General features: G+C 42.0%; 1 protein-coding gene across 1 annotated transcript in view; it reads right to left on the bottom strand.

Annotated features, from left to right (window-relative positions):
• Positions 1 to 24,134, bottom strand: part of Tbc1d5 (TBC1 domain family member 5) — a 462,126-nt gene that overhangs the window by 9,952 nt on the left and 428,040 nt on the right. The window contains exons 20-22 of the mRNA XM_021186156.3: positions 20,431 to 20,530; positions 2,743 to 2,822; positions 2,129 to 2,272 (exon numbers count right to left, since the gene is read on the bottom strand). Of these exons, the coding sequence (XP_021041815.1) occupies positions 2,129 to 2,272; positions 2,743 to 2,822; positions 20,431 to 20,530 (324 nt within the window). The remainder of the gene's footprint in view (positions 1 to 2,128; positions 2,273 to 2,742; positions 2,823 to 20,430; positions 20,531 to 24,134) is intronic.

Here is a 24,134-nt window from a genome sequence, read left to right as displayed (position 1 = left end):
CCAAGGACCCTGGGAAAGGGGTTTGAGCTAATCCAGAAAGCCCGGAATTCAGAATTCAACTAAAAACAAACAAACAAACAAAAACCCAAAGCAAACCCTGTTTGGGACCATGTGCACTCTGGCAGGACACCTGCTTGTGGGGGGCTTGGAAGGAGCTCTGAGGGCATACACTCACATAAGCAGGTGGGAGAGGAGACTGGGCTGCTTTGGAAGTCACTCTTCCTATGTACTCCTAATTCCTTCCCATAAGACGCATTCAGCAGCATCTTTGCAATAGTTATTGGCTCTGTACTTACCAAGAGGCCAACACACCTTGCTCTAAATGTTCTTACAACTATGGCAAGCAGCCAGACCTATCCCTGGAACAATGTAAGTGCAGCAGATGGTTAGTGTTCCTCAAACAAGTTTTTATGTGCTATTTTTATACAGTCAACTAAAATCTCATATTAATTTTAAAAGTTCCAACTAAACGTTGTAGGTGAGTGTATGTGCAACAGTGTTTACATACAGCTGTGTAGGGAAGGGACTGGAGAAGCGTATGGAATTAAAATGCTACTGTTGAATTTATGTGGGTGAAGATGCACTCACACAGCTTTACAAGTTGGCTAGAGTTCTGCATATGGAGGAGAGCCCTTCAAGCTAGAAAACAAAGTCTTCCAACACTGAGGTTTTGCTAAGGTTCATTTTAAGGATGGACTTTATAAGTTGACTTTTTAAGAAATGTTACTGGAGCTGGGAGGTGGTGACGCACGCCTTTAATCCCAGCACTAGGGAGACAGAGGCAGAATGATTTCTGAGTTCGAGGCCGGCCTGGTCTACAAAGTGAGTTCCAGAAGCCCTGTCTCGAAAAACAAACAAACAAACAAACAAACCAACCAACCAAACCAAACCAAACCAAACCAAACCAAAACAAAAAGAAATGTTACTGGAATACCAGTCCTGACAGTACAAACACACCTGTGATCCCAGTAGTTGGGAGGCTGAGGCAGGAGTATCCAATGTTTGTGGCTAGCCTAGGCTGTATAGGGAGGTCCTGACTCAAGAAACCAAACAAACCATTACAACTTTAAAGTACAGGTTGTAGGGAGTGATGGGTCAGTGGGCCAAGGTGCCTGCCATCCAGCCTGACAGCCTATGATCGCTTGGAACAGTACAACAGGAGAGAACTCCTGAAAATTTTCCTTTAATCTTCATATATATTTTACACAATAAATAAAAATAAAATTTAAAAGTTAAATATAAGCTAGACATGAACAACTGTTTTTTGTTGGCCAATGATGCACAGTAAGAAGTGTGGAGGAGCTACAGCTGTACTGGCACAGGATACAGGGTCTCCTGCCTAGCCACCCTTCACGCCATTCTTGTTCTGGTCCTGATAAACAGCTAGGACTAAGCAAACACAGAAGCCCTAAGAACCCTTTAGTCAGAACACCCTGTAGAATGACTCCCGGATGCTGAAGCCTGAGGAGAGATTGGCAACCCAGGCTCTCAACTGGAGACAGCATTACAGTTTTAAAGAGTTGCTAAACCAAACCAAACCAGAAAGAAAATCTCAAAAGTGACCGAGATATGTGGTGGCAGGTTCTAGGATGACTCTGCCTTTCACAGAGGACATTTGTTGACCCTGTCTTATCAGGTAGACAGTAATGTAATGAGAGTTCTTTCCCATGAAGATAAGAGAGCAATTTAGGCAAAAAAGGGAACTAACCAAGAGAAACCACCCTAGGCAGCATTAGGAAGACTACAGTCCTTCCAGTGTCAGTGGACTGGAGACACAAGCTGGAAGCACCTGACCCACTGCTCTCTCTATCAGACAGCTGAGTTTTCACCTCAGAGGGTGCTGGAGGCTCAGACCCATGCTGCACACACAGGCTCATGCAGTATGCACTCTGCACCTCTCAGACCCAAGGCTCACTGTCACCACTGTGAACGCTATCACCTCCAGCTCTGGAGTACTCAGCCTGTACAACAGTACACAGTACCTAGGGCTCTGGTGTGCTAACTCACAGCTGAACTTCCTATATGACGGCCAGAAGTACTAGGACAGGACTGTCCTTATTCAGAACTTTGAGGAACTTAAGCTAATTGCATGAAAGCCCATTCTCGGGACTCATAAAAACTCCTGTACCTGCTTGGAGGCCCTAGGAACTTGGCTGCCCTGGTCCTGGCCACTGGAGCAGTAGTGGTCGTCAGCGATGGTAATCTGCTCATTCTCTTCAGCCTCCAGCTGGCTCTGATTGAAGCGCAGGGAACCTTTCAGGATGTCTTTGATCTGTTTTCAAAGGAGACGAAGATAAGGAAAAGAGCAATAAGTTTGTAGCTCAATGCTAGATAACATGGCATGTTAGGAGCAGACCTGTCATTCACCTGCTTTCCTACAGCGGCTCCCTTTATCTGTAGCTCCACTGACCTTCAGTCACGGATGTTCTAGAAAGAACAGGTCCTAGGTTTAAGCTGTGGGCCAGTGTGATGAAGTCTCTTGCCATCTCCAGCAAGATAGCCTGCAGCGAGCTAGGATGGGAATCGACCCTCCACGCACATTGCCTTGCCTCTGCTGTCCTGATCATCAGATCAACCAGACTGCATCACATCTCTTCTACACAGGAGCTAAGCACAGCATCCCAGTACCCACCACCCTCTCCTCACATCATGTGTCCTACATACTGTGGAATCACCTTTCCCAGAGCTGGCAGTGGGTGCTGGCTTGTGACACACACAGTAGTGTCAGAGCAGTGCGCATACCTGTTTTAATCCTGCCAAGGACACCAGAATTTGATCTTCTTTTTCCAAATTCTCTTGTAATACCACATCTTGGATGTTTACTGAAAGCAGAAAATGACATTTTATAACAAATGCTCTGTGTATAACTTATATGCTGCTACCCCACAACTTTAGAGAACTCTCACTAAGAATGCTAGGCAGACTGCAGGCAGCAGCAGGGAGGCATCATGTGGTCTTACCTCTTGTACTTCCTGAATATGCTGAATGGCAGGTGGTGTTCAACCCCTATGACACAATGGGGACCTCTCACTGACCATTTCTAGGAGGAGGTGTGCTTCCTTGAGCTTTCTTTAGTGAAGCCTGGTCTGTTTCCTTTCACAGACAGGGTCCTTCTACATATCTAACATGAACACATAGGCTTGTCTCTGGGGACTTGTAAAATTAAATCATGCTGCCCAGTCAATGGAATATGAATAGCAAGAGGACAAGCTCATGGCACTGAGACCTTGGATATCAACGGCTATGGAGTCAGCTTGCTTTAACCCAGTGTCTTTAAAGGAGAATGCCTCTGTTCTTTAGGAACCTCAGGACCATAGTCTTTCCAAGGCTATGGTTCAAAGGATAAGCCAAACCAGTACTGACCACCAGTGACACTCAGTCATCTGCTGACATACTGCAATGGGTTGTACAGGAAGTATTGCAGGGTAGGAAGGCACAGTTAAAACACATTCTACACAGAATGCTGACAGGTGTGCCACTTGTGAGGCTCACTCTAAATATTTCATAATCCATAAACCTTTTAAGCTCTATGATTCCCATGGCCTAGGAAAATATCCAACGTGTAATTCCTTAAACATTACATTCTTCTTTTGAGACCTGACTGAGGGACATGTGGTCCATGTGTGCCCATCTTCTGAAATCCCCTTCTCAGGTAGAGACACAACACATACCACTATCCCTATCTATCCCTCACCAAAAGCCCTTTGCCTCCCCCCTCCAAGAGTCCATACTCCCACCACCCATCCTGCCCCTCTTCATGACTATTTCACATATCCCTGTGTCCACACATGACCCCTTCTCTAGACACACACTAGAACCATGCCATAATTCTACTCATCCTTATAATCTGTAGACTGATCCTCTATAAGAAGAGGAACTAGACCCACAGCAGTATTCCACATGCCCTCATGACACATGACCTGTGCCAGCCTTCTGAAGCTTTATAACATCTCCCTTTTCAGGTAGGAAGGCCTAACTCACATTGCTAACCCCATCCAGCCCTGCACCATCCAGCCCGGCACAGCACCCTCATATTCCCATCTCCAGGCAGGGAATCTAGACTCCCTTCACTAATTGAGCCCATGCCATTCAGACTCCACCCTCCCCTGCTGCCAACACGAGTTCTTCTCTACCTAGACAATAGATTCACGACATCAACTCTGCCTAATCTCAAGATCTGAGGACCACCCTTCTCCAGGAAATTCACTGTATGTGTACCTGAAACTCTGTTCACCCCATTAGCTGCTCGAAGAACACATGTCCTATGTGTTTCCTACCACCTCTTTGCCTCTCCTCCTAAGGTAGGGATTCTAGCCTTGCATTGCCAACTCCACTAGCACCCTGTGCCTGAGAGGGAAGTTTTGAGCACTCCCTGGACTCCTCAAGACTGGCTATAAAAATCTTTTGGATTTATAGAAGGTCTCTACTTGGGCTTAGAAGTTCTGACACAAACAAGATCACAGGAGGAACAGGCTCCAGTCAGAGACAGCAAGGGCAGCTAGCAGTAGAGATAACCAGATGGCAAGGGGCAAGCCTAAGAATAAAAGCAACAGAAACCAAGGCTACTTGGCATCATCAGAACCCAGTTAACCCATTAGAAAAAGTCATGGATACCCCATCACACCAGAAAAGCAAGATTCAGATTTAAAATCACATTTCATGATGATGATAGAGGACTTTAAGAAGGACATAAGTAACTCCCTTAAAAAAATACAGGAGAACACAGAGAAGCCCTTAAAGAGGAAACAAACAAACAAAAAATCCCTTAAACAATTACAGGAAAACACAACCAAACAGGTGAAGGAATTGAACAAAACTATCCAGGAACTCAAAATGGAAATAGAAACAAAGAAATCACAAAGGGAAACAACCCTGAAGACAGAAAACATGGAGATCAGGAGTTATACATGCAAGCATCACCAACAGAATACAAGTGATAGAACAGAGAATCTCAGGTGCAGAAGATACCATAGAAAACATTGACACAACAGTCAAAGAAAATGCAAAATGCAAAAAACTTCTAACTCAAAACATCCAGGAAATCCAGGATAATGAGAAGATCAAACCTAAGGATAATAGATATGGAAGAGAGTGAAGATTCCCAACTTAAAGGGTCAGTAAACATCGTCAACAAACTTATAGTAGAAAACTTCCCTAACATAAGGAAAGAGATGCCCATCAACATACAAGAAACCCATACAACATACAGAATTCCAAATAGACTGGACCAGAAAAGAAACTCCTTCTGTCACATAATAATCAAAACAACAAATGCACGATCAAAGACAGAATATTAAAAGCAGTAAAGGAAAAAGGTCTAATAACATATAAAGGCAGACCTATCAGAATTACACCAGACTTTTCACCAGAGACTATGAAAGCTAGAAGATCCTGGGCAGGTGTCATACAGACCCTAAGAGAACACAAATGTCAGTCCAGGCTACTATACCCAGGAAAACTCTCAATTACCATGAATGGAGAAACCAAGATATTCCATGACAAAACCAAATTCATACAATATATTTCCTTCAAAGGATAATAAATGGAAAGCTTCAATACAAGGAGAAAAACTACATCCTAGAAAAAGTAAGGACCAGGCATGGTGGCACACACCTTTAATCCCAGCACTCGGGAGGCAGAGGCAGGTGGATTTCTGAGTTCAAGGCCAGCCTGGTCTACAAAGTGAGTTCCAGGACAGCCAGGGCTATACAGAGAAACCCTGTCTCAAAAAACAAAACAAAACAAAACAACTAAGAAAGTAATAATCTTTCAACAAACCCAAGAGAAGATAGCTACACAAACATAATTCTACCTCTAATAACAAAAATAATAGGAAGCAAACAATCACTTTTCCAATGGACTCAATTCCCCAATAAAAAGACATAAACTAACAGACTAGATACATAATTAGTACCCAACATCTTGCTGCATACAGGAAACCCACTTCAGTGACAAAGACAGATACTACCTCAAAGTAAAAGACTGTAAAACAAAATTTCCAAGCAAATGGTCCCAAGAAAAAAGCTGGAATAGCCATTCTAATATTGAATAAAATTGACTTTTAACCTAAAGTTATCAAAAAAAGATAAGGAAGGACACTTCATACTCAACAAAGGAAAAATCTACCAAGAACTCTCAATTTTGAACATCTAGCTTCAAATGCAAGGGCATCCACATCCATAAAAGAAACTTTACTAAAGCTCAAAGCATACATTGCACCTCACACAATAATAGTGAGAGACTACAACACCCAATCTTAGCAATGGATAGATCATGGAAACAGAAAGTAAACAGAGACACAGTGAAACTAACAGAAGTTACAAACCAAATGTATTTAACAGATATCTATAGGACATTTCATCCTAAAACAAAAGGATATACCTTCTTCTCAGAACCTCACGGTACCTTCTCCAAAACTAACCATATTGTTGGTCACAAAACAGGCCTCAACAGATACAAGAACTTTGAATTAATCCCATGCATCCTATCAGATCACCATGGAATAAGGCTGGTCTTCAATAACAGCAAAAACAACAGAAAGTCCACATAAACGTGGAAGCTGAACAATGCTCTACTCAATAACTTGGTCAATAAATAAATAAATAAATAAATAAATAAATAAATAAATAAATAAATACTTTTTAGAGTTTAATGAAAATGAAGCCACAACATACCCAAACTTATGGGACACAATGAAAGCAGTGCTAAGAGGAAAACTCATAGCTCTGAGAGCTTCCAACAAGAAACTGGAGGGGGCATACTCTAGTAGCTGAATAGCACACCTGAAAGTTCTAGAACAAATACACAAGCAAATACACCCAAGAGGAGTAGTGGGCAGGAGATAATCAAACTGAAGGCTGAAATCAACCAAGTAGAAACAAAGAGAACTATACAAAGCATCAACCAAACCAAGTGCTGGTTCTTTGAGAAAATCATTAAGATAGATAAATCCTTAGCCAGACTAACCAGAGGGCACAGAGACACTATCCAAATAAACAAAATTAGAAATTAAAAGGGAGACATAACAATAGAAACTGAGGAAAGCCAAAAAAATCATAAGATCCTACTACAAAAGCCTGTATTCAACAAAACTGGAGAATCTGGATGAAATGGACAATTTTCTAGACAGTTACCAGGTATTAAAATTAAACCAGGATCAGATAAACCATCCAAACAGTCTCATAACCCCCAAAGAAATAGAAGCAGTTATTAAAAGTGTCCAAACCAAAAAAAGCCCAGGACCAGTTGGGTTTAGTATAGAATTCTATCAGACCTTCAAAGAAGACCTAATACCAATATTCTTCAAACTATTCCACAAAATAGAAACAGAAGCAACACTACCCAATTTGTTCTATTAAGCTACAATTACACTTATACCTAAACCACACAAAGACCCAACAAAGAAAGAGAACTTCAGATCAATCTGCCTTATAAACATTGATGCAAAATTACTCAATAAAATTCTTGCCAACCAAATCCAAGAAAACATCAAGACGATCATTTACCACGATCAAGTAGTCTTCATCCTAGCGATGCAGGAATGGTTCAATATATGTAAATCCATCAACATAATCCACTATATAAACAAACTCAAAGAAAAACAGCACATGATCATTTCATTAGATGCTGAAAAAGCATTTGACAAAATTCAGCATCCCTTCACGTTAAGTCTTGGAAAGATCAGGAATTCAGGGCCCATGCCTAAACATAGTAAAAGCAATATACAGCAAACCAGTAGCCATCAAACTAAATGGAGAGAAACTTGAAGCAATCCCACTAACATTGGGACTAGACAAGGCTGCCCTCTCTCTCTCCTTACCTATTCAATATAGTACTTGAAGTCCTAGCCAGAGTATTAGACAGCAAAAGGAGGTCAAATGGATGCAAATTTGAAAGAAGTCAAAATATCACCAACCATTGGACTGAACACAGGATCCCTAATGGAGGAGTTAGAGAAAGGCCTGAAGGAGCTGAATAGGTTTGTAACCCATACAAGAACAACAATATCAATCAACCAGACCCCCTCAGAGCTCCCAGGGGTTAAACCACCAACCAAAGAGTACACATGGATGGACCCATGGCTCCAGCTATATATGTAGTAGAGAATGTCCTTGTCAGACATCAATGTGAGGTGAGGTCCTTGGTCCTGTAATGGCTTGATGCCCCAGTGTAGAGGAATGCCAGGGCGGGGATATGGGATTGAGTGGGTAGGTGGGGGAGCACCCTCATAGGAGCAGGGAGAGAGGATGGAATAGGGGGTTTCTGAAGGGGAAACTGGGAAAGGTGTTAACATTTGAAATGCAAAGAAAGAAAACATCCAATAAAAGAAAAAAATAGAATTAAAAAAAAAGGAAACATAACTTACCTCAAGTTAAGATCAGAATATGTCTAATACTCCATTCAAACATCAACACTGCTTTTCCAAAGAGTGAACCTGAAGCCCCATATAGCTAGTCAAGCAGACAAAATGGGACAGTAGGAAACAGAGCTTCAAACATACACTCAGCAAAATAAAGATGAGATTTCCATACCACAAAACAGTACTGATGACCTAACTCCAGACGCCTAGCTCCTATCATAAATATACAAACATGAAAAAACAAAACAAGTCTCCCTTGAGACAAGTAATCAGCACAAGACAATGGCTTTGGAATAGCAATAATAAAGATGACCGAAGAACTCGAAGTGAATGGTAATAAATGCTAGAGTGAAGACCACAAAACCACAATCATGTGAATGAAATAATGAAATTAATTCAGCATGTGAAAATATAGTAAAGAAATATGTTCTTTGAAAAAAGCCTGAATGAAATAAAACTTGTAAAATTAAGAAATCAAAAAGTCAAACAAGCTGGGCAGTGGTGGCGCATGCCTTTAATCCTAGTACTTGGGAGGCAGGGGCAGGCAGATCTCAGAGGTCGAGGCCAGCCTGGTCTACAGAGTGAGTTCCAGGACAGCCAGGGCTACACAGAGAAACCCTGCCTCAGAAACAAACAAACAAAAAAGAAAAGAAAAAAAAAAAGGCAAACAAATAAACACAACTCAGAAGCCTCATCAATAGATTAGATCAAGTGGAACAAAACTATCAGGTCCCGAAGGTAGAGGAATTGGCTCACCCAGTTAAAGACAGTGTCACAACAAAACAAAGCAAAGAAAACCAACAGCAGCAGACAAAGAAGAGCACAGGCCTGAGGTTTGGAGCTTTATAAACAAAAAGTCAAACCCATGAATACCAGTTATAGCAGCAAAAGAAACCCTCACCAACAAGATCAAATGAAAGCTTCCCTAACAGTAAAGATGTGTCTATCAAGATCCAAGAAGCAGACAGAAAACCAAATACACAGGCCAGAAATTCCCTGTGTCACATAATAGCCAAAAGCACTAATGTGCAAAACAAAAAGAGGATATTGAAAGCAGCAAGAGAGAAAGAGTGACTCACATACAAGGGCAAGTGTATCAGATTCACAGTAGATTTTTCACTGTAGACACTGAAAACCAGAAGAGAATAGAATGAAGTTTTATAAATTATGAAATACCAGAATACTATGCCTAGTAAAACTACCAGTCAGCCATGATAGAAGAGAAAGGAAATTTTATATGATAAAAACAGACATAAGGCATTTACGACCACTAAGCTACCTCTACACAAGGCATTGGAATAGATGGCTATGTCTGAAGAGAAGGTTAAACACACACAAGGAACAAACAATTCTGCCACACTACATTAAGAGAGGTCTAGTTGGGGCTGGAGAGATGAGCTACTCTACAAAGCATTCTGGCTGCTGTTGTAGAGGTCCCGGATTCAATTCTCAGCATTTGCATGGTTGCTCACAACCATCCAGCGGATTGGACACCCTCTTCTGCTCTCTGTGGGCACCATGCACACATGTAGTGTAGGGAAATACATACAAGTAAAATATTCAAACATGTAAAATAAAAATAAACTATTATAAGAGAGGTCTTACTGAAAGCCACAAAAGCAAAACTAATACGCATTAAAAAATGATGATTTCAACTTTTCCAATACACACACACAGACTAACTGCTTGGACTAGAAAATAGGATTCCTTTTTTTTTTTTTTTTCTGTCTGCAAGAAACAGACCTCATGACCCACACCTACACGACCTTAGAGGAAAAGGATGAAGAAAACGTGTTCCAAGCAAATGGCACCAAAAACCAAGCAGGTGTACTCTAGTAGTATCTGACAAAATAGACTTTAAAACCAGTCAAGGCTTCTGACAAGTATCCATTCATGATAAAAGTTCTGGAGAGCTGGGACACAGGATATATTTCACCATCACAAAGGTTATGAACAGGAAGCCTATAGCCAACATCATCAGAAACGGAGAAAAACTCCACTAAAATCTGGAACAAGTGAGGATGTCCATTCTCTCCACTCTTGTTCAACACAGTCATTGAAGTCTCAGCTAATAGGAGAAGTGAAGGAGATAAAGGGGATACAACTAGGAGAGTAGTCAAAGCATCTTCATTTGCAAATGATATGACTTTATACTAAAAGGACTCCAGCAGCAACAGTTGGCAAAGTAGCAGGATGCAAATTAGCACATGGAAACCGTAGCCTTGCTATATTCAAATAATATATGCAGGAGGAAAATAAAGGAAAACATAGCACAAGTAATAGCTTTAGACAAACCAAACCAAACCAAACCAAACCAAACAAATCTTGGAATAAATCTAACCAAAGAAAGGAAAGACTCCGACAATGAAAACTCGGTACTGAGGAAAAAACCTGAAGAGCACACTGGAGAGGCCAAGACCTCCCATGTTTGTGGACTGGCAGGATATTGTGAGAATGACCACCTTTCCTAAAGCAATCTACAGATTCAAGATCTCCACAGAAATTCTACTGCAGTTCTTCACAGAAATTGAACAAATAATCTGGCCGCCGCCTCCCGGATTGAAAGCTGTGCCACAGCACTATCACCATAAACAGCATGGCACTGATAGAAAACAGACTCACTGATGAGTGGGACAGAATTGAGGAGCAGAACATAGACTCCAATACTCCTACAGCCACTGGATTTTTGATTAAAAAAGGCCAGCAACACACATTGGTGAAAAGACAGCATCTTCAGAAAAAGGTACTGGTCAGACTGGGTAGATACATGAAAAAGAATGAAACTTAGTCCTTGTCTTTCAACCCCAGGCAAAACTTGACTTCAATGGATCAAGGGCTTTTACATAAGACCTGATACCTAGATCTGAAAGAGAAGTAGAGAATATGCTTGCACTCACTGGCACAGGGAAGGATATCTTTAATAGACCCAATAGGGCAGGCTTTAAAATCAACAATAAATTGGACCTCAGAAAACTAAAATGTTTCTGTACAGAAAGTTACACCATCACTTGAAGAGGCAGTCCACAGTGTGGTGAGATTTTTTTTTTAACCAGTTATACATGTGGCAGAGGGTTAGAATCCAGAATATAAGTAACTAAAAAAACCAACCAATCAACCAACCAACCAAAAAACCAAACCAAACCAAAAAGCTAAATATCGAGAAAACAAACAACCTAATTTCACGGAGATAAACAACAGAGTCTCAAAGGCTGAAATATAAATATCTGAGAAACATTTTAAAAAATGTTTAATCTCCTTATCCATCAAGGAAATGTAAATTAAAATCATTTGAGATTTTTCTTATCCCAGTCAGAATAAAAAGACAAGGCTGTAATGCTGCTATGGTAAAGGAGAAAGAGCAGCATAGCTGCTTGTGGTTGGAGTGCAAACTGGTGCAGCCACTATGTAAATCAGCATGGAGGTTTCTCAGCAAGCTAGAGATGGATGGAGCAAAGGATCGAGCTTCACCACTCTTCAGTATATACCCACAAGTCTTTGTGGCCTACTCTAGAGATTCCTCCTTGATCCATGTTAATTGCTGCTTTACTCACAATGGTCAGAGAATGGCAAACATCAGCTGACAAATAGATATTGAAAGTGTGGTATGTTTACATATGGAATCTTATTCAGCTATTACAACAACTCCATGTCTGATAAAGAACACCCTCAAGTGGACAAAAGGGCAGCCACAAGATGGGAAAGGTCTTCACCAACTTCACATCTGTCAGAGTTGACATCCAAAATATATAAAGAACTCAAGAAACTAAATATCCCAATTAAAAAAACTGTATTATAGAGCTAAACAGAGAATTCCCAACAGAGGAATCTCAAATGGCTAAGAAATACTTAAAATCACCAATGTCCTTAGCCATCAAGGGAATGCAAATCAAAATGGCTTTGAGATTCCATTTCACACCTGTCGTAATGGCTAAGATAAAAAACACAGTCATGGCTCATACTGTTAAGGATACAGAGAAAGGAAAGCACTCCTCTATTGCTGGTGGGAGTATAAATCTGCACAGTCCCTTTGGAAATCTATATGATGGTTCCTTAGAAATTGGGAATCGATCTACCTCAAGAGCCAGCTATACTGCTCCTGGGCATATCCAAAGGATACTGTGTCATACCACAAGGACAACTGATCAACTATGTTCATAGCAGCTTTCTTCATTATAGCCAGACACTGGAAACAACCCAGGTATCCCTCAACTGAAGAATGGATAATGAAAATGTGGTATATTTACACAATGCAGTATTATTCAGCTGTTAAAAACAATGACATCATGAAGTTTGCAGGCACATGGATAGAACCAGAAAATATCCTAAGTGAAGTAACCCAGATCTAGAAAGATACACATGGTATGTTAGCTGTAAAATAAAGGATAACCATGCTATAATTCATAGACCCAGAGAGGTAAAGTAACAAGGATGGCTTAAGGGGTGTGGGGGTGGAATGCATGGATCTTCCGGTTAGAGGAACTAGAACAGATTTCATGGGCGGACTGGGGACAGGTGGGTATGAGAACAAGAAAGGCCATATAGGGGAACAGATAGTGGGAGAGAGTACCAGAAGAAACTACTGGAATTAGGGGCATTTCAGGGAAGATCTGGAAACTCCCTGGAATCTATGAGGGTGGCCCTAGTGAAGACTTCTAATAATGGTGGATACAGAGTCTGAACCAGCCATCTTCTGTAACCACCAGGTAAGGGTTCTAGTGGTGGAACTGGGACATCAACCCAGCCACAAAACATTCAACCTACAACCTGCCATGCCTGCAAGATATGCTGGGGTAATGGTGGCACAGTATTTGTACGAGTGGCCAATCAATGACTGGTCCAAATTGAGGCCCATGCCTCCACTTCTTGGAGGGTCAGGAACCAAAGGCTGGGTAACCCAGAGACCTAGGACAGAACTAAACACAGCTGGCAGAAACAGAAACAAAACAAATCTCCTAAAACCCCCATCCATCCACCCACTCAACCACTCAACCAACCAAAGAAAAAATTGAAAAAAAAAAAAACCCAACCAATCCCAACAATCCCAACAACAACAACAACAATAACAACAACAACAAAACACACACATATACTCACAGACAAAAAACAAACAAACAAACAAACAAACAATGAAATGATTGCTAATGATGTTCTACTCATAGATCGATCAGTGTCTGGTCCAGGCATCATCAAAAAAAGTTGCTTCTGGCACATGATGGGAGCAGATGCAGAGACCCACAGCCAAATGATAGGCGGAGGTATCTATCTGGTCCTTCCTCTACAGGGTGGGGGAACTCTGAAAAAGTGGGGTGGGAGGCGAGGAACTGTAGGAGCCAGAGGGGTTGAGTATACCAGGAGAGCAAGCCTGTGGACTCAACTAAGCCAGGCTCATGGGGGCTCACAGAAATGAAGCAGCAGGCATGAGTCTCTTGTCTTCTGCATATATGTTATAGCTGGTCTGGGGGAGACTCTTGTTAGGGAGTTGGACTACAGACTGTAAGTCATCATAATAAATTCCCTCAATAGAAAAAGACATTCCATATATGATTCTAGACATTCTGTGATTCTAGAGAACCCTGTCTAATATACTTCCTTTCAGATAACACACCATCTTTTCTCTCTGAGCAGCCTTTCAGCCCACCCACACAAACAGTGCGCCTCCAGTCATTTCCTAGTAGTAGTTACAGACTTGGTATATCTTATGCACACATACACTTTGACATTATCACATGTATGTGTGCATGTGTACCTAGCATGATATACTGTCTGAGCTTTTCTAGCCCAAGGATCTTTCTAGCCCTGCAAAAAAATGCTCCATGTATTATGTTATGGGCAAAGAAAAAATATTTCCCAAGTAAAAACCAAACACAGAAAAACACTCTTGGAGCTTACATCTCAACACACTGTTATTCTAAACAGGTCTAAAAAGTATTTTAAAAAACAACAACAACAAAAAAAGCAAAGCAAAGATGGCTTAGACTCTAACATTTACTAGAATTTCCAGTAAGAATAGGTCTCTAAGCTGTGCTGGTGAGTGCTTTCCCACAGTGCAAGAGCTGACAGCAGCTCTCACTTACTGAGAAAATTGACTTAAGTCCTTTGCTAATACAAAGTCTTGCTCCAAAACAAGAAAGCAAGTTGGAATAATAGATATAGTTAGGGAACAAATGTTTTTGATTTTCCTAAGAGTCTAAAACAACTTGGTTATCTGTCAGTTAAACACCACCAGGATCCACTGAGCAAGACATTAACAACTACCTGGGGGAAGTGCAGGGGAACTGCTTTGAAAGCCTGGGGGGATTCCAGACAATACTGTTGATTTTTACAACTGGGTGTTTTGTTTTGTTTTAAGGCAGAGATTTGAGGAACTGGGTGGTTTGATAAGACACTGAACTTGCAAAGGTCTCATATTTCTCAGCTCCTGCTGGGTCATCAGAGCCAGTTGAGGACAAATCCTAGGCCTAAGAGGAAGGTTTGGCAATGGATACAGGATCATCAAGAGGAAACGTGGGGGAATCTGGCCCCTGGAGGCCATGCCCACAGTGCAGGGGCTAGCAGAGAATATCTGCAGAAGCCACAGCAGCAGTGCTGCTCTTTCTGGACCTCTGTCCTTTACAGTTTGCTGTAAAGTCAAAGGCTATGGCCACATTACCGGGCTTCTACCCCTAAAGTCATAGAGAGATCAGTGGTCAACTGTTACCAAGACCCAAGGCTTTAGAATCATACTCAACATGCCTTTGGGTATTCCCAAAGGTTACTGTTGCTCTAGTTGGGGCAGAGAACCCAGAAATGTATAGGAACAGAACTTTCTTTAGATCCAAGTGGACTTTCAAATGCTGGTGAGAGATGAGCCCTTTCCCAGGACTCCCCAGGGACGGGGAAGAGACAAGGCAGAGGAGTTAATACTGGGAATTTACTGAAATGAGACCAATAGGTGACCTGTAGTTAGATGCATTCAATTGTCAAGTTTAAACCTTGGGATTCCCATCCAATTACTAACCACACATGATCTTGCTTAGCTTCTGAGATAATGGACATTAGGCATGGCATGGCCATAGAAACATTCAGATCCTTGAACCTCCTTTAGTGGGAATGGAGCTTTACCACAAGATTTCTGCATACCTGAGCTGAGGTGACCCTGATATGACAGGGCTCTGTTGATATGACAGGGTCCACATGGGATCTTACAAACCCACACTGGCTACACTGCTACAACGTCCTGTGAGTTATAAAGTTCAAACCTACTTTTCTTGGCTGCTGCTTTGCTGTGAGCCGTCCAGGAGCCTATCACCTCCAAAGAGGCAAGGATGGCTCACAGGAGCAGGGGCAGGCAGAGAAGGGGAGAAGGGCGACACAAAATGTGGTGTTTTTCATGAGGGGTCTGAGTGAGAATGTTTTGCATTGCAGAGGTCACTTCCCCCACTTCCTTGGTAATGGCCCCAGGATTAAAGGTCCCCAATCCCAGTGACTATCAGGTCTGAGAATGCAGCAGCAGTCACTAGGTGCCTCCTGTCTCACCAGTACATTCCCAGTGACACTGTGTACACTGTCTTTGCAGCTGCAGCTGGGCATGTGGCATCACTCTGGCCAATGAAGTGCTGGAGAAGCCAGGAGGTGGAGCTCACGGGGAAGCTCCTTAGGGGCACTGGCTCCATTCTGGCCTCTGGGTCTTTGAGGGGCTCCCCACCAAGCGTGTGAGTGAAGAGCACCTCACAGGGCTGCTAGGCCTGGGGAAAGCCTACTGGCCTGCTTTTACTTGAGGGGAAAATGAGATGATCTGATCTCCTCATCTCACTACTCACAGCTTAATTATGTTGGACTAGTTTCCGGGGGATGTGGTAAAAAAGTACGTCAAACATAGAGATGGAACAGAATAGAACTGTATTCTTTCACAAGGCTAGAAGCTGCCGTTCTAAGTGAAGATGTTGGGTATGGCAGGTTTAATAGTCTTTAAAAAATAGTGTGTGTGTGTGTGTGTGTGTGTGTGTGTGTCTTTATATACAATTACCTGCAAAAGCCAACAGAGGGTGTTGGATTTCCTAGATCTACAGTAAAAGGTGGTGTGCACCCTGTGATGTGGCTGCTGGGAACTGAATGCTAGTTCTCTGCAGAAGCAGAAGTGTCTTTAACCACTGAGCCATTGCTCCAGCTGCAAGCGACTTTACTGTTCTCTGAAGCTATCCGCTACTGCACTCTCAGCGAGAGCAGAGAAAGACAATTCCTCTACATCACTGCATAGGACCCTTCCATTGCAAGTGTGACATAAAGGCAGCCTGTGACTGGAAAAGGGGCTCGCCTTCCCAAACAATCTAGTGGAGGCAGGTCAGTTTGGAGCTGCCTGCTGTGGGCCCGGGATTCTGCAGAGTAAGAGCTAATGCATACTGAAAACAGCCACCGCACAGTCCAGCTCCGTAAGATCACCCAAGTTCAGGCTGCCATTCATGGGCACATCTATGTGAAATTCAGCAATTTTAAAACTACCTTGAACTCAGCCACAGAAATTAATATTGTCAATAGCTTGTCAGGAGGGTGAGCAGGGGAGTAACTATAGTAACAGAATAATGAACAAGTAAAAAAAATAGTCTGAAATTGACAGGGAAAATTTAGATCTAATAAAACTATTTTCAGTTCTAAATCTTTGCATTTTACACGGAGTTAATAAAATTAGGACTCTGACGGGACAAATCCTCCTTCAGCCCTGAGCTCCAGGCCAGGAGGAGATGGACCAGCCTGCCAGCCATTTCAACAAACATCACTATATAATTTTTCTTCCAAAAGCTTTTTCTTTATTTGTTCTGCTATCAGTTATAAAACAGTCTTGATTAGCACTTGACATTTTAAGTCATTTATTGCACACATGATGAAAATAGAGAATAATAACGAATTCTCTTGACATGAACAGAACATCAAGAAGGTAATGAACAAGACAAAGAATCCTGAGAAGTAACTGGTATAGTAACACTCTCAGATGGCACACACTTTGGCAGCCTGCAGCCTGCACAGAGCCAAGGCTCAGCGGGCTTCATGTTAGGAAGTGCTCAGGCACCAAGCCGTGATTAAGTTATTCTTGTTCACAAACTAAGGTTAGGGCAAACATACCGAATTCTGAAAATCTTTTAGTATCATTTGATAAATCAGTATGTATTAGGTGTATAACACTGGTCCCAGATCTTCAACTAACAAGTCACGGGGTCCTGGATAAGCCAGAACTAAGTGCTATGACCGTGAGCTTCCTGAGACTCAAGAGGGAAAGAGGAAATGATCCCGTTGAATATCCCATTTGAGTCATGTCTCCGTCCTAGTGTTTAAAAATACATCTTGGCAACAAACTGGCAAGACTGATATTCTTATCTCATTTTACTGAGGCCACTCACAGGCAGGCAGGGTTAAGTGAAGAGCCAGGACAAGGTTCTCTGTTTCTTCTGTAGCACCCTGCATTCTCAGCAGTGACTCCTGCACTCTCTGTACACAGGCTGACCTCCAAGCGCAGCTCACAATAAACTGCCCACAGTTTCAGTGACTGCCTTATATTCTGAAGTATAAAGATTAGATTCCTCAGTAAGTCCTCTTACAATCTTTCTTTCAGCCAAGCAATTGCTGTAAATGATTATTTTCATACCAAATACATTCTGCTACCTGCGTTTAAAACTTAATCCATATGAGTAAATAAAAACTAGTTTAATCTTTATAGACTACACTGATATAACATAGCCAAGATCTTACTAATATTTCAGTCATCCCAATTTTGATCTTTTAAATTAGAAAATTAAAGTCATCATATGCAAAGAATGCTAAAAGTAATTAAAATAATACTTGCATAAGTTAGACAAATCAAGAGCATCACCTGAACCAAATTTTTGTGTTTTATACAAATCTTTCTTCAGATGAAAAACCAACCATAACCAGAAGTAATTGCTGTTGCTTTGTACAGATGCTAAGATGCATCCATGAGTGGTGGGAAGGGCAGTTCTTCACAGCATCCTTCAAACCTACTTTTAAACTTGTAGTCATGCTAGTTATATGGAGAAGGAAGTGACCAGCTCCATGAAGGAATCTGTCTGAGAGTGAGACAGATGCACAGAACAAACCCACCCCTGTAGGTAGCTGGACCTTCACTGCTGGCATGGACTCTTCTTTCCATTGGAATGAAGCCCCGCCCCCTCCCTGTGCCTCCAGAAATGCCCCCTTAGCACTGGTTAACAGACTAAAGTCAGAGAAAGGGCTGCTCTGAAATTCCCAGGCTTTAGTAACAGGGCTTTACAAGCAAACAACTGAGAACTTTCCTGGAAGGATTTCTTTTAGGTTTTGGTAAATCTTTCTCCCAAGCACTTAAAACCAAAATCCAAAATAACCAAAGCATCATTGACTCAAGTAGCCAAGAAACGGAAAATTTACATACCCTGATACCTTAAAATTAAATTATATTTAAACAACACAAATTAATCATCTACAACACATTTCTATATAAGCTATCTCACAAATGCTTTATATTCTTTTAGGTATATGTGTGCTGTGCAAATGTGTATGTGCGTGCCTGCACCACAGAGAACATAAAGGCCAGACAACAATGTTCCATATCAGCCCTTGCCTCTCTAACATGAGTGAGACAGTCTTCCCAGCTATGGCAGGTCAGTTAGCCCAGGAGCTTCTGGTGGTTTTCCTGCCTCTGCCTCCCATCTCTCCATGGAAGTGCCTTTGTGATGATGGAGGCTTGTGTTAATGTGCAACATTTTTTTAAGACCACAGTTCTGGGGATCCACACACAGGTTCTTAGGTTTGTGGGGGCTGGTGCTTTACCCACTGAGTCACCTTCCCATCCCCACTGCTTCTTTTTGATGCATTTCCTAGTATGATCACATTAAGAGACTATAAGAGGCATATACACCCGGTCCCATATGCTTTTAAAACGATCATCAAGTACCAAGTAAGTAAAGGATTTGGAAGGCCAGGAAGCAGACACAACTGGACTGGGGTTAAGGCTGTGACAGATAGTAGCCAACTCTGCTGACCCATAGATCTACCAGGATCTTCTACTGCTTCTGCCTCTTCCCATTTTCCTCAATAGAGGCTTGAGAGGATAAAATGACTTAGAGTAGAGCAGAATTAGATTGTCATCTTCCATATCTTAAGACAATATTTATTACTCATTTGAAGTCAATGTGGGTCAGGCTAATCCAAATGACAGCCATATTGGTCTTATGTTATAGACTCATGACCTCACAGGCTTAAGAGACTGCTTGATGGGGTCTGAAGGTGGAAAATTCATCACCAGGGCAAATTCCCAGGATGGGTTACTCCTGGAGGAAGTGCTGGTGGGAGGGGGCCTTGTTGGACACCCTCTGGTTTCCTCTCAGAGATGAACATGTTTGTGTGTGTGTGTGTGTGTGTGTGTGTGTGTGCACGATTGTGCATGTCTGTGTGTCCTGAGTTCTTAGAGTAGCTGGTGCTGACACTCTGCCATGTTATCCTAGAGCAGCACACTGCATATGGGCTGAGAACAAAGTACCACTAGCCACAAAGATGCTTCTGCAAGTAACACATACTTACTGTAGGGACACAAAGTGCCTCAGCAGACCAATTTAAACATGGGACCTTCACAAATGGTAATACCAGAAGATCTCTTGATGTGGCGTACTTGTGACTCACGTAATCTGAACTTGTAATTAGGACATTTCTATTTTATAAGTTCCTGAGTTGTGATAGATAGCTAATAAACTAGAGAAAGAATTATCAAATTAGGAACTGTATCAGTGCTTGCAGACTGGCGGCCTAGGCAATGTATCTGGCTGGTTTCAAGAGCTCAGCGTTTTTGTTTGCTGGAGACAGACATCTCCAGCGGCAGCATGGCAGTCAGGAGGTAAAGCATCCATTGGCTTTCCTTTGGTTGGAATCCTACTCTGCTTCTCTGTGATGAACCTCAGGACAGTTTACTCCCTGTCCTAGTCTCTGCAACAGTACAATGGAGGTAGCCACAGTTCCTCCACCACAGGGGTCTCTGTGAGAAGTGAAGGAAAGGATTCACTCAGAAAGAGCTGACTGTTGGCTCAGCGCACAGCAGTGCCACTGTCACCTACCAAGATGCATGTCCATGACCTTTGCACAGTACTTGCACATGGCATCCAGGTCATTCAGCTGGCCTTGTAGGAAGGAGATCTGGGCCTCTAGTTCTTCTTCCTAAAACCAAAGAGAGAAAGATTTTTAAAAGGTTCAGTATTACATGTGATCTTAAGTTTTTTCCTCCCCTTATTTTAATAATAATAATAATAAATAATAATAATAATATTGTTGTTGTTGTTTTACTTTTGGGATGGGGTTTTACTTTGTAGCCCTGGCTAGCCAGGAACTCTCTATGTAGACCAGACTGGCTTTGAACTCACAGAGATCCACTTGCCTCTGAATCCTATGTGCTAGGATAGGCTCTGTACCATCATGCACAGCCTCCAAATACAGACCAAAAAAAAAAAAAAAAAAAAAAGCCCACTACTACTCATCAAAAAGAGTGAAAAAGACACTTTGAAAAAAATCTCAAGGTGCAGGTGGGCTGAAGACATACAGAGACCCATCTGCCGCCATGTCATGAGACCATGAGACTCAGAAGACACCCTACCATGTGGTAGACAAATAGGAGAGAAAGAGAAGTGGAACAGTTTGAGCACTGTGAAGAGGGATGGAATTGGAGACGTGAGGATGTAGAGGAACAGCCTCATGTGAGTAGCCTGCTCTGCCACTTGAGATCATGGTGAAGTCCTAGCCCATGCTACAGTTGAGAGCCATGTCTGGGTCCATGGTCCTGCAGCAATAGGGGTCTGTGTTGATGTATGAGGCTCACATTACCTCTGAAGACCACAGTACAGCCAGCCCTGGTGGCAGGGGCATAGGTGAGCCAGTTTTGAGGGCATGAGCCAGAGAGAGCTGACCTTGCCCCATGTCAGCTGCAGCATGGGGTGTGTTAGTCAAAGCAGTGCTAGAGAGCTTCTGCTAAAGGTGCGAGTTTTGGAGAGCTGACTGGCTGACCAATTCAGCCACCATTCAGGCCATGATCCAGGGCTTTGACTTGGCCCACCCAACATCTACCCCATCTATGAACTGCTGGAGTGTGTGAAAACATAGGATCTGCTAGTCCTGCAGATTCAAAGGTACAGGATCCCCAAGACATAGGGCAACAGCAGGTTATCTGAGAGGAGTCCCAGTGAGCATCCAGTATTGATGGGTTAGCAAAAGCCTGAGCCCTAGAACCAGACCAATAAGACTCATTGCAATGAACATTTGCAAGCAAAGATGTGTGGATGAAGGGTATACTGTGGGACACACTACAGCTTCCACAAGGAGATGTTTCTAGGTTCTTTTTTTTTTTTAATTTTTATTTTTTACTTTCTTTTGTGGGGACTCCCCACATATACAAGGGCAGGGGAGGATATGAAGAGACAGGGAGATGTGTGGGATTAGGATGCATGATGTGAAACTCACAAAGAATCAATAAAAAGGTAAAGCAAGCAAGCAAGCAAACAAACAAATAGAATCTCAAGTATTCCTAATTGAATTCTAGCTTTGGCTACCTGTAAACATACAACGTTGCATAAAACATACATAAAATATACATTTTACTCCATACAATCTATTTTCATCATGTGTTCCCTCCCTCAGCCTCTGTTGGCTTTTCTCTACCTTCCTACCAACAAATTTTATGCTCTCTCTCTTTCTCTTCTTCTTCTTTTTTTTAAACAAAACAAAAGTCAAAAGAAAAAAATGAAAAACCGGTAAGACATAAATACGAAAACAAGATGAAACAGAAAGCCCAGAACAAAACATGGAGTTGGTTTTGTGTTGGCCAACTAATGTCTTTAAAAATACTGAGCAATAAAAATTAAAATGGAAAACTGTGTTTCACTAACCTAGGCAATTCCATTTTCTACACACAGACACACACGAAACCAAAAACCTCTGTTTGTCACAGAAACTTTATTATTGTCTAGACAATGATAATCTCTTACAATGAGAGCTTTCCCAGCAGCTGGTAAGTAGCTATTCTTATGTTTCCTCTCTTGATATGAAGTTGGAGCATTTGTTTGTTTCTAGAAAAAGGTCCCCTTTGGCTGAGTCATTAAATTCCAGAAAAACCAATCTAAGTAGAAGGAAAAGGAGAAGAGGGAGAAGGAGGTAGAAGAGGAGGAGGATGAAGAAGAGGAGGAAGAAGAAAGAGAGAAGGAGAAGGAGAGGGAGAGGGAGAGGGAAGAAGGAGGAGGAGGAGGAGGAGGAAGAGGAGAAGATGATGATAAAGTCTTCATTTTGAAGGAAAAATTAAACATGTGAACAATTTCCTAGAGAAATTTGTAGTATTTGGGGAGTTTTTTTTTTTCCTCAGAGAAAGGGGATAATCCTTAAAATTTGGGATACTTTAGCCAAGACAGCTAGAGTAGAAAAGCAAAGGTGTGGCCAGGGCCGGCACCAGTAAGCACATGGGTTTTTCAGTCTCAGATGCCTTTGTTCTGATATAAATCCTCTGTGCCATAACAAAAGGGGAGAGAGACCTCCTGAGCGAGGCATCGCTCTTCTTTTTAAAAGAGTAATTATAATTTGCCTGGTTGGGTGGAAATTATAGTTGAAAAGGTCCCTTGTAGGTGTGCTGCATTTTGAAGACACATGTACGAAGCACTGAAAAAGCACTGACTGAACTGCAACCTCAAGAGGTCTTAGCAATGTGCACTGAAATGTTTGACACAAAGCCAGACATAGCAGTGCTCAAAAAGTGAGCTGTGAAATGTCTACTGTAGTATTACACAAGCACTTCCCATGTTCTTTATGTCTCTTCTGAAGTTCAACAGCTCCTCCTGCTCTCCAATAAGGATAAAGAGCACCAGAAGCTAAACCAAAGGATGCTAATGGGGACAGGTAGAGTTACCTATCCAACTCTAACCGGGCATCAAGGTGAAAAGGGATGGGCTGTTTCAGGCCGCTTCTCTCTCTTCCTTTCTCCATCCCTTTCCACATCTCTGTTCTGTAAGATAACTATGGCAATTAGAGAAGGCTGCATTTCTTCATCTGTGAAAGCTGCAGTCAGTTTGAGGAGATGGTACCATATATTCCTTCTCTTTCAAGTGCATGTGGTCTCGTTAGCCTACAAGAATCCCTCTCCATCTCTTGCATCTGTACTGGCCTCACTGCCTTCATTTGGAGACTGCTGAAAAATCAAGCTATGTCACGTTGGGGAAAGTTTAAAAGCTTGGCAAATTCTGCTTTCCCTAATATATACAAGGTTATATACGAGGTTATATACGAGGTTATATATGAAGTTCAGGTTAGAGCATCCAAGAGAGAATCATGGTGGAGGAATGGCCATAGGAGAAGCAGTGGGACTCTAGACATGATAAAACGTCGTTTTGGCATCTTTTAGTCCATCATAACTGTAGCCAGGTAAGAAAGAGAGATCCAGTTAATATTACCCGGAGCAAAGCACAGCCTGATGAACCCTGTCCAAGTTCCTAAATCACAGACTGAAGGGAATAACAGAACCCTATGATATTAAATTTTGAAGCTGCCCCTTATGTATTGTATTGAGAGATGGTTGAATGTGGGCGACTGTTGTAGGAGAGAAACTTAAGTTCCATTCCTGTCTTGTCACTGACAAGTCATGTGGCCTTTGGCCATCTCCCTCTCCAGCCCTGGTGGAAACTCAACCCTCTGGAGAATGTAAACTCAAATTCTGCTCCCAAGGCACTTAAAAGTGGTAATGAGTTGGGACATGAAAGCGGACTGTACAGTAGAGTGCACAAGTCTTATA

Source organism: Mus caroli, unplaced genomic scaffold (genome assembly GCF_978045245.1).
Source record: "Mus caroli unplaced genomic scaffold, Mus_caroli_1 scaffold_18, whole genome shotgun sequence".
NCBI classification, from domain to species: Eukaryota; Metazoa; Chordata; class Mammalia; order Rodentia; family Muridae; genus Mus; species Mus caroli.
The sequence above is the reverse complement of the archived record's forward strand: the minus strand, read 5'-3'. Positions and strand labels throughout refer to the sequence as shown.